The 12727-nt window shown below is 31.1% G+C and overlaps 1 protein-coding gene across 1 annotated transcript in view; it reads right to left on the bottom strand.

Moving 5' to 3' along the window:
- Positions 1 to 5227: 5227 nt before the first annotated feature.
- Positions 5228 to 12727, bottom strand: part of LOC145678640 (aminopeptidase N-like) — a gene marked incomplete in the record, with an annotated part of 683740 nt that continues 676240 nt past the window's right edge. Inside the window, 1 exon segment of the mRNA XM_081749006.1 lies at positions 5228 to 10713. Coding sequence (XP_081605132.1) covers positions 10561 to 10713 — 153 coding nt within the window.

Raw genomic sequence — 12727 nt, 5'->3', positions numbered from 1 at the left:
ATTCTATATGACTCAATAGAGTCAGGGACTGCTCCTGTATGTGTAATAGGTGACTTTCACGAGGCAGCAAAAATTGGCAATAATGTACTCAAAATTGCAACATATGAAAATTATATTATTTAAAATAAATATTTCTTGTTGAAACCAGACTTCTTGATGATGATGTTTATTTTTACTTATCTTTCCCTCTCTTTGCATATTACACTAATAAATCATGTTTACGTTGCATTTGTTTAAGGCCGCATGAGCAGCGTTAAAACGAATGGTTGATGGTTGTCAAGTACGTGATTTAAGCAATAATTCCATTCTCGAACAGTAACGAATACCTGTTCTATTTATCATTTATCACAGTTTGGATATGAAAACTAATCTTGTCTTCATCATAAGCAAGTTTCTTATCATTCTTATCATACAAGTCCTCTTAATATCAAAGGGGAAAGCAAGCAAAAAAAAAAAAAAAAAAAAGGCTTGTTCCATTTTTGTAATTTAATATTAAATCATGTAATAAGCATTACCATCTTTCCTTTTTAGGTATATTTGCTTTGCCCTATTACTAACATAATAGATTTAAAAAAACTGAATAACAACAGACATAACGAAACTGAGTTCAAGATATCCAGGTCTACATTTTCATAAGAATTGAATTTGGCTTCATGGTTCAGTGATGCAGTGATGTCTAATTAATTGATTTTGTTTTATGACAAACTGACAATTAGCAGATTAAAACCTTTTGTTATATGTTAAGTATATTTATTTCGTATCGCATGTCAGTATCGGAAAAGAAAGTCTGAGAAAGAACACAATATGCTACAAGAATGTGGGTCTATCTGTAAATATTTAGAAACTGGAGAAGAAAATGTAAAATATGTTAATGCAAAATTTCACCGAAAATGAGGTCGTTGCAATTACCTCTAATAGTGGAGCCAGCAATATTTAAATTGTGGGCACATAAAAAAAATTCAACCACAAAAATTAAATAATGCATTTGAAATTCATATTGTTCCAGTATGATGCAATTAGCACCAAAACAGTTGAAATAGATAAGGCCCTGTGGAGAGATTAGAAACTGATTTTGATTTTCCACTCGACTAGAAAATTTTCACGATGCGAGTTGATTTCTACTTATAATTTTTCGCTAATCATTTCTGATGAATATAATAATAGTATCACTCATAGGGAACTTTAGGTAATTATTTTAAGTTTATTCTTGGTTAAATTATATCAAAATTGTATTGTATTAAAATTCAAACCTTACAGCTGTTAACTTGATGAAACAACATGAAGAAATTGTGTAGACAGAAAAACATTTCAAAAACTCATTACGTGATGGTTTGTTTACATTTATGTAATAATTGGATAATATACACGAGACAAGATTCTGTAAAATTAAGTAACTGATGTATTGAGAAAAGAAATGTAAACTTTAATTAAGAAAATTCGTTGTAACAAGAGATTGTAACATCTTGTAAACACAGACACAATTTCGGGTATGGCATAACAGTCAGATTTGCAGACACAGGCTGTCCGAGGATTTCGGTCATCGTGTGACAATAAAGAAATTGATTCCGTAAGTTTCTTCAAACAGATGGGACAACAAAGAGATTTCCAGACATGAGGTTGCAGATTCCACCGTCTGGAACACGAAATAAAAACCTTGTGAAGGATGGAACCAGGATCAGTCAGGAGCAGTCGGATCAGTCACGATCAGTTGGTGGATCAGTTTAGAATAGTCGAGAAGTCGAAAGTAGTCTTAGTTGAGAGACAGTTCATTGCATCTAAGTCTTGAGTGCAATGAGCAGATTTAACGAGAAGCTGTAGTAACTTACCCCATGAAAAGCACAGTTAGGGTATGTCTCTTCGTCTCACTTCAGTACTTAAAATCAAGAAGAATTATAACGTTCAGATGGTCAATTACAACCTAAGGAGAGCTCATCATTGAAATCTGTGAGCACGTGAGTTCCAGGACAGATCCAGAAGGGGGGACATTCCAGTCATTGTCATCCAGGAGCAGAGAACATCAACAGGTATGTGTTCCCAGTCTGTATTGTTGCCTGTGATTAGATCATCGGATATGCCGGTACTGTGATCTGACTGCGTATGACATACTTACTAGTCTAAACACACATTACATTACACCTCATTTTAAAGAATAGAAATACACAAATATCCTAGTGAAATTGGCGTTCTTGATTTAACAGTTTAACCTCTCGCAAAACAAGATTACAATTAGATTTAAATTCCCATCCATTTCAGATATTGGACGGAAGGTGCTTTCTTGCGTCATAACGCTTCCATCCCCAAAACGAAGGCGTGACGCAGGGAAGTTCTCAATAGGGCAAATTTAAATGTATATCCTTAATGAACATAAAAAATTGAAGTCTCAGAAGTGGATTAAATTTTCGTTAATCGATTCAACACAACGAAAATTGTTCGATTTATTGTTGCAAATAACTTTGCTTCTAATGTCACAAACAGCCTTAATGAAGTATATTACTGTCAATGCGTGTAGCAGTTTCAAAAATAAAATTTATTGAAACATATTTACATTCTACAATGGTGGTAAATCGATTGAAAGGACTTGTCATGATCTTAATTGAACATGAAATCTGATAAAAATTGAAATATACTAGCCTTGCTTCCAATTTAGTGAATATGAAATCAAGAACAGTTTTGAATATTAAATAAAGTGATGATTTAGTTTAAGAACGACTGTAAGTAAGTGTGTGCAATTTTATGATTCTTGAACCCACAAGATGATAAGTTAACATGAGGCTGTAAGTAACTTCATCTCCTTTTGTTTTCACTTTCCAGTGTTATTTGAGTTCGAGTTCGATGAACTGTAATACATATATATACATATATATATATATATATATATATATATATGTGTGTGTGTGTGTGTGTGTACGTGTCTGGTGTCTGTGGTTCAATGTTGATTCCCGACAAACATTTGTTAACTTTATACGGTCCCATCAACGCTATTATAGCTACGCTCATTATAGTTTTATTATTATTATTATTACTATTCAGCAAATCCTGTATTTTCATTAATTCTAATAACATTATGTTAGTGTAACATATCTAAAATTGTGATTTTTAACCTTAGTCTATGCAGGCAATTTTAGTGCCTTTTAGTACACAGTAGTACTGATAAATCCCAATTACTTACTCTAAATTTATTAGAAATGTTTTATTTCAATTCGAACATGATGTGTGAAGGTAACTGTGGTTGTTAATAAAGCACAATTTCTGACACTAGTTAAGTAGGCCTATTTGAAGGGAACATATATAAAAATAGGGAATATTGTATTTAGTCTGAACTAAATTTCAGCGTTATCTGCAATTACGCGACTCTTTAAAACTCATATTTGCTTACTTTGCCAATAATATTTCGTATAATATCTCCGAAGTCACTAACAGTTTGGTTCAAACGATTTGCAGTTACTAAATTTTAATATTATTTGGAGTGTTTTGCTCAGTGAACACCATACAGTATATCACTGACATTATAATTAATTGTGTATGTAATGTATTTGCTTGTTACATAGTGCATGCAAGAAGAAAGAAAACACTGATCATACATGAATTAGAAACTCCAACCGGAAGAAGTCTCAAATCTTGCAAACGGTGCGAGATATTGAAAAAATAATCGAAAATATCTTCTTTATGATACCCTTTGCAGATTTCTATCAAGACGTCTTTCACTTGTATCTGAAAATGGATACGTACAAGTGTTGTGAGGAATGGCAAGAGATTCATCTCATATGTGAGTGATGTGCTGTGTAGAAAGCGCAGGTTCAGCTAGTTAATCATTAAATGATTACACAAAAATGTTCTTTTTTTAGTATTTATTGAAAATTTTCCCCTTCATTTACATATACAAACAATACAGCTTTAACAATTAGTTACAGTTACAATTATTGACTAATTCTCTACCATATGCATTTCTTTTTTTTTATCGTAGAAACCTTCCATAATATAATAGAAGCTTTACAAATATATTGAAAAATAAAATACATCACATAAGAATATTTTGTATTTTCTTTCTCAAACACAATAATAAACATTCAAAAATGCATTTATATAAGGTACATAATACTTTTAATCTACGAGTAAAAAGCTTACATTACATTACATTACGGTATATATGACGCGTATCAACATTATTTATTTATTTATTTATTCAAGTATGCAATGCGTTAATAAAAAATTAGCACAAATACCTGAAAAGATGGAATTGAAAAGCTTACGGCGCAAGAACTGTATGTGACTTTTTCGAGCAGCTTACGAATACTAAAGCTGTTATCGTGTTAAAATACATGGAAGCAAACGAATATGAACGTTTTCCAGTTACAGTTGCTTGTAAATTGTTAATTTAAAATCGTGAAGCTGAAAAGATAAATAAGTATTGTTTTCAGAATTCGCTACATTGGCATACACTGTGGTAGTATCTTTTCATGTTGCGTCAAAAATTTGTCATTGTGAATAAATTTGTCATTGTATGTTGAATCTTAATCATGAATGGCGAACGTCTCATTTGTGATTCACTAAATTAAATAATAAATCATTACGCTACTATACGTCGCTAGCTATCCCTTTCCTTCTTGACGCTAATAGATATCGCTATCTGCGATTTCAGGTGTTAATCTGTGCAGGCAACTTACCAATTGAAAACTACAATCACGATTTAGTTGCAACTTAAAAACAATATTGTTTCGTTTTGATTATTTCAAAACAGATAGTAATGTTTAACATAGGGTTGCCATTCGTCCCGGAAAATCCGGAACCGTCACGGAATCAAAATCTGCGTCCCGGCGTATGGCAATTCAAAAGTTAAAAAAAAAAAACTTGAATACATAAAACACGGATTTAGTTAAGTTTAACTACGTTGACATTGAACGAAGAATTCGTTTTATTGAGCCAGGAACAAAAAATTTACTGCTCAATCTTATTGTTATCTTTAGTACTCCGTTTCAATCTCCATCTTGCTTCTGAAATATTTTAATAAATAGTTCCAGACTGATATTTTTGGTAATTTTCCAATGACCATTCAAGAAGAAAAATGTATTGTTTTAATTAATAAAACTGAACAGATAACAATGGGGAAATGTTGGAATTTTTTTTTTTTTTTTTAAGTAGAAGCTTAATGGAGGTAGAGGAAAACAGACTCTGAAAGCTACGAAATAACAGATCCTGTGAAATTAAAAACAAAAAAAAAAAAAAAATGTTTACCAGGAGGGTAGGAGTGAATCATCTGCTTACATTTGCTTAACTAGGGAGAAGAAGGTCTAACTGTGATTACGTAATACTTGAACAACTCTATCTAATGGCAGAAAGTAAATTAGTATATAACACTTATTTTCATTTTAAGTATTTCAAATATTCTCGTAATTTAGTAGCGTCCAGGATTTTCATTTTTGAAATATGGCGATCCTTGTTTAATATCAACACAATTCAGTATGTAACGAGTTCTTTGAATAACTCATCAAAATGGTATGGAATTTGGGATGGCTGATGGGTAAAGTAAATAAATAAGTTTGTTAAATGTTAATCAATTAGAGCTTTTAATTAAACATTATTTTAATCTATAGTGTACAGCGGGCCGATATACTGAAATAGTGTCCTAGAGTAGCCCCTTCACATTTTGATTTCCCCCTCCTCCAAACAAAATTTTCTGGAACATAGCCTGAATTTGTCATATTTATACCATTTTAAATACTTTTAACAGATACTAATATAGATCTTGTTTTTTACATGCATACTGTTGTTACTAATATCATTGTTGTAGTACAAAAGATGAAATGCCTAAGGTATTGTAGCCACTAAGTTTTAATAAATCATTTATGAAATGTACGAGAATAATAATAGTAACATTATAGATTGCGAGTAGCGATTATTGTGACATTAGTAAACTAAAGTAAACGCTTCATACTCACTGCAATGATTATGAAAATTGAGGAACGGTTTTCAGGATCAAGGTCCTCATCATCAGCTTCAATCAGTCAATTTTTTTTTTTTTTAAAAAAAAGGTTAAAATATTACACAAAAAGAAAGAAAAATGTAGAACAAGTAAACGTGTTCTGAGACTTGAAGTTGTATAGTTCCTTCGAACTACCTTTTACTCTTAATCTTTTCCATGTATATATACGTTTTTCTACTATTTTTTTAAAATCTCTTTCAGACTTACACTAGCTAATGATCACGATGATTATCCCCAAAAACATTCCTTAATTTCCATAATCACTCTGGTGAGTATGAAGCATTATCCTTTGTTTACTATTAATAATAATAGTTTTAATTTCTCGTTTTGTTATCTTGTTAGCAGATTATGCACAACTTAAACTCACGTACAGTTTTGTTCAGGACAACTAGCCACTGTTCGACCTCTTTAGATGATCGCATAGTAGTGGGAAATGTTAATGCTTTATCTTGAAATAAATATCTTAATAAAAGCAAAGAAGATTCGCATCTCTTTGATTTAACTCCATCCTAGGCTAAGAACACAAAACTTTTAACAGAGAGATAGTAAGCCTTCTGTTTTTTACAATACAATAAATACAGAATTGCGCCGGAAACCATTCAATTACAAATATACAATCATAAGTACACATTCATAATGAAAAACGGGTATCACAACCACTTATGTTCAAGCATCACATGAATTTAACCATCGATACAAAAATCTCCATGCTTTTGTTGTACGCAAAAATTTAAAGCCAAGAAAATAATCTTTTACCCCAAGAAAATAATTAGAACATATTAATTCATGGAAGAGCTATGTGTATATAAATACTTTTATGCGTAGCTTTCAAAGTTTATGCTATTTTGTCAAAAACACTCACTCTCATTTAAAAAGTCATATAAACATTTTAGTTTTAAAAATTGTTTACGTAGCTTAACATTTAATTTCAGAAATCTTTCTTTTCGCCTAACAACATTCTGCACTATTCTTATATATCTACATTCTTTCAGTTTAATAATACCATCAAATGATATATATATATATATATATATATATATATATATATATATATATATATATATATATATATATATATAAAGTAGAGCTGCACATAGTTTAGGCAAATTGTCTTAGTGAAAAGGTAAAACAAATACAAATTATTGAAACAAAAATTATAGAGATTATAAATAATAATCATATCTTTAATACAGAAAGATACAGAAGACTGCAAAGTAATGTACTTAAATACCTTAAGCTTGGGGTCACATACATAGAAAAGCAATAACTGTTCTCAAAGTTTACTATTTTGTCTAAAATTTATAGGAGTTAAATTTATTTAATAGTCATATAAAAATTTAAAACAAAAAATATTTTAACTTTTTTCTAAAGTGTGTAATCATATATTCATTCAGAAAGGATAATATCTAAACATTATGTAAAAAGATGGAATGAAAGTAACAAAAATGATTCTTACATTAAATTCAAAAATAATTATCTAAATTTAAGTTGAGTTAAATTCATGTGTCAACTTTCTAACGAACTAACAAGGCTGAGTTACTTTATTTACCATTCGCTACAAAATATAACGTTCATAATGAAAATAATAGACTATACACTTTTGTTAGTGTATAAACTTGAGTTATTTTATATTCAAACCTAAATTTTGTAACGAACATAAAATTAGATTAAATAACTCATCTTTCGAAAAGAAACTTACCTCAGCAATTCTAGAAGTTCATACTCTTAAAGCTCTTATACATTTCTAATAGATTTATATATAGTAACTTATAAACAGGGAATTTTCAGGTAAGTTCCCGTTTACATCAACGCGTACGTGTCAAAATAAGTGGCCTACTTCTGGTGATTGGTTCAACACAATATCGGTAACAAAGTTACTTCCTTTCTTCTTACGTTCACAAGTAGTTATCAATATGCTTCATGTAGTATTTTACTTGATTACAAGTGATCATGACAAAATAGCATTTTCTTAATACATTATATTATTTACATAATGATACATAGAAATGATAAGATAAATGTAAAGACAATTCTGCTGATATGTAGCCATCAAATGTATTTACAAAAAATATGTTGTATCCCAGATACTTTACAGGTGTATTATGCTTTTTTGTACTTTCTTTTTATTTTCCTATTTCTTCTTATAGTGTCTTTAGGAAAAGAAGTCACACATATATATACATTTGTAGCACATAAACATAGCAACTTACGATCAGAATTTGTTAACTTTAAAATTAACGATGTTCAAAGTTCACCAGCAAATATAGCACCATGTAGAAACAATATATATAAAAGTTATAGTGTCCTTATGAACTGGCACTTGCTAATTTTACTATCGCAACGTATTTTACATTGTAAAGATTGCACATACGTTTCTGTATACTGGTATAGCTTCTTATGCTAAAGAAATTGTCTTCATGTTACGAGAAAACTGTTCTTACACTTAACTGAAAAGCATTAAGAATTAAACAGATGTCGGGCTAAAATGGAATTATAGCACGCAAGCTTTTAAATGTATTTACATTGTCAATACTATCTTTACTAAAACAAAAATACTTACAAAATTATTAAAAGGTGTTGTTTACTGACCAGATATCCATTAGTAATGTTACATATTCCTTTCGAAAGACTTTCATAGTAACAGAAAAGTTTAGTTTCTTTGTAGGTAAGATATATTGCCGATTGCGTTTCTCACACGATTGAATAATTTATATAGATTTTAGTTTAACGTCCCTTTCTAGTAACCAGGCTATATGAGACTAAATCATTATCGTACAATAAATTCAAATTGAAGGTCACTGAAATGTATGTACAGACGAGTAAGTAAGTCAATTGAAAAGATCGAAAATATTTGATTAACTTGCAAGTTTTATGAGTAGTACTCTCTCTTAATTACATTACATTTCGTAATAATTTCAGTGGGAAGACTTTTTCTTTTAATTGCAAGAGAAATTACAGTTCATTTAACTCTTATATGATAAAAATTTGCAGCCATTCCATCAAATGTCTGCAAGAAACACAACTGCCACGAAGTGGCAAATACATATCTTAAAAACAACGTAATACTCGTTATGTTAACATTGTAATAATTGCTCTTATTATGTTAATAAAATATTACCTCCACACTTAGTAAATAAAAATTAAAAGAATTTCACTATAATTTATTTTTGATAGTGATTTTTCCATAACTTCTCCTTATTTAAAATAATAAATATCCATATAATTTTATATGAATAATTTTCAACAATATTTGGTATCAATTTCATTATAGTTACGAGCTCACAATCTGTCGCAACTATAGATTATTTTTAAATTATATCACCTCTACTCTATCGTAATCATCATTACACTTAGAGAGTAACAAATTTACATTCGTATTAATGTTTTTCTTTATGTACACAGTTTAAAAGTTGGTTGACACGTTTCTTTCAGAAATATAATACCACAAAAGAATAATACCGGTACTGCTATAACAATAAAGTAAGAGAAAATTTTCTATAATTAAATTAAAACATATAAAAATTAAGAAACATATAATAAAAGAATTTTTCACAGCGGAATAAAAGGATAGTTTCCGTTCCCTGCTTTAGCTACATAAGTACAGCAATACAGTAAATTATTTCTACTGTATGTATTTTATTGATTGTTTGTAAAATATTCTAAATCTATAAGCTTAAACAAAACTTACTTATTACATGCATATACATATGATATAGATATATATACAGGGTCTTAGAGAAAGAATGATGGGGTTTCATGGGTTTGCTGAGCAGGAGATCCCTCACTTTCCTCATATTGTTTGACATGCTTTGGAGTTGAGTTGAGTTGATTTTGAGTTTAACGTCTTTTTCAGCAGCGAGGCTATATGAAACGGGTTGAAGATCAATGAATCGGAGATTAAGAAGCTCCAAGCTTAAATCATTAATTTTTTTCTTGATGAATTTTATTAAATGACATTGTATCCCGTGTTAAAATCAATAATGTAAACCACGTGAAAGTAAAAGTTTACGAGCCAATTGGTACTGTTACGTTAGAATGCTCTACAGGGTATGGTGCGTATGTGAATGCACCTTACACTTGAACACTTTTTAGTCATAATATAATGGATTCTCGTAGCACTGCATTTGTTTTTCACTGAATAAAGTACTTAAGTTGTCAAACAGAAGGTACATCATTTAACCAACGAAATGCCGTCACTCCTGCACAGCAGTCTCACAAATCTCACCATTCTTTCTCGAAGATCCTGTATACAGATAGATGCATACATATATACATCTTATATTAAAATTAATTCATTTCGCTTATTTCACACACTTAAAAAACTGTTTTAAATGATGTCAGTCTTGAAATTTAGTAAATGATGATTGATTGTCCATGTAAGGAAGGAATAAAATCAAGTAGTAAGTAATTGCAAATCATTTACTGCACTGTAGTGGAACTATCATAACTGCAGTCCTTCAGTAAGCGTCCCTTTTATATGTACCATTTTGTTTCCGGCAAACATTCCTTCATTTTATATATATATGTATGTGTGTTTCATTCCAAACTATTTATGTTCCATTCTTCTTTCTTGTAACACGTTAGCTTGTAGTTGCTTTATCCAGCCAGTTAATGATTTTGTCGTAATACTTTTCCATCCACTTAACATTTGCTTCTGCCTTTTCAATAGCTTGATCCACAGCTCTAGATGCAGGTCCAAGATCATTGCGATGTTCCTCAGCAAATTTTCTGAGCTGGAAAAAAAAAAAAGTATTAAATGGTTGGTGAAAGTAGCATAATCTGGATTATTACGTTTTGAAAACGTTAAAATTTATTATTAAATCAAAGTATTAGTATGTTAAATTAACACCAATGGTATATTAAATGGACAGAAGCATGTTCTCGAATTACACTATCAAATATATTTGGTAACTTTTTAGAAACAAACAATAACTCCCACTCCATAGAATTTGTATAGGATATTGTTTAATTATATAATCTTTTTTTCTTTTAATGATGAGAATAAGGGAAAGGTTAAGACAAATTTGTGAACTATTACCATTTTTTTACAAAGATTTCTCAAACTAACGAGAAAATCAAATTCTTTTTTCACGCTAAGATTTCCGGTAAAAAGCGATAGTAGTAACTCCACAAACTCTTCCAGAACTAAACTAATTACTGACGGCAAGAAGCAAAATGAAAATAGAAAAAAGGAAACGAAAGTTATGAAGTAGAAGAATGAAATGTGCTCTTACAAGGAAAGTACTTGGGCTTGAACGGGTGAATACGCACGAAAAGGAAAGCATGTGTAATGTTAGCATCCCGGAAGCAAACAGTGATATCTATTTTCTACAAGATGGTGTAAACACTCGCAATAGCAAGGCAAAATAGAGCACGTGCCATAACTACAGGGCTCTATAAAGTCTGACCCGGACCATTTTTGCGAAAAAGTATTGGGTAAATGGAAAAATCGGTGATCACGTATCTCATTATTTTAGGGGCACATGTTTTGAATGAAAACGTTGTGTTCCAGGATTCCCCGGAAGATCCCAGACAGGCTCCAATTAAAATTCTAAAATGTTAAGAGGGGCAAGTAGTAAATCACTGGAAAGGTATTGTGCAAAGAAACAAGATGAAGCAAGTCCCAACTCTCTACGCTCACCCATACAAAATGCTGGGCAGTCAAAATGTCAACACAGTTGTCATGAAAGAGTCTGTGACCACCATTTTGCATAGGGTGCGCATACAGACTCGGGACTTGTAGCAGCTTGTTTCTTTTCACAATACCTTCCGAACGATATACTTCTTGACCCCCCTTACCATTTGAAAATTATGAGGTGGATCCTGTCTGGGACTCTCTGGGAGACCCTGGGGTAGTAGGTTTTAATTCAACATGTGTGCTCAGAAAAATAATGGGATATGTTTTACACCGATGTTTCCATCCACTCAACCGTTTTTTCAAAAATGTCCCGGGGTCAGACTTTATAGATGCTCTGTAGTTATGGCACGTGTTCTATTTTGCTCTGCTCTTGCGGACGTTAACACCATCTTGCAGAAAAACGGACATCACTGTTTACTTCCGGGCTGCTAACATTACACATGTTTTCCTATTAGTGCATATTCACCCGGTCGAGCCCAAGTACTTTCCTTGTGAGAAGAGGAGAAAATAGAAAACATGAAAACGTTCACGTACTTGTGAAGTGCTATTTCCTAGTAGAGAAGAAACATACATAGCAACACGAATATATCACAAAATAAACTTTTACAGGAAGCGAGCATTTTAATAATAATAATTTCCAAAAATATTCCGACTTGAAGAATTTTTCATCAAGATTTATATTTCGAATGCTGTTCTACATGGTTCAGATATGTGGATGCTAAAGAACATAGAGAGAGAAAAGTCGAAAGCTTTTGGGATGTGATGTTGTTGCAGAATGTTGAGTACATCCAGAACAAAAAAGAGAAATAGAAAGATTTTGAGCGCCATAATGAGAAAAGAAAAGAATGATCTGATAGCCAAAGAAATTAGAATAAACGAGACAACCGCTCTTTCAATAAAAGATTCTGATTGAATTAATGTTTCACTTGAAGAAAAAGTAGGAGGAAGATGGAAGAATGAATAACTCATTTATATCTAGATGAGATAGTAAAACGAAGACCGATTCGATGAAGGAAATATTTACCTTAAATGTGAAAGAAAATATAGATCAAGTATAGTTTCCACCAGCCAAATAGTTGGGAACAGTAATAGTTATACGGATGTTACCC

This window comes from Thermobia domestica, chromosome 2 (genome assembly GCF_964235325.1).
Source record: "Thermobia domestica chromosome 2, izTheDome1.hap1.1, whole genome shotgun sequence".
NCBI classification, from domain to species: domain Eukaryota; kingdom Metazoa; phylum Arthropoda; class Insecta; order Zygentoma; family Lepismatidae; genus Thermobia; species Thermobia domestica.
The sequence above is the reverse complement of the archived record's forward strand: the minus strand, read 5'-3'. Positions and strand labels throughout refer to the sequence as shown.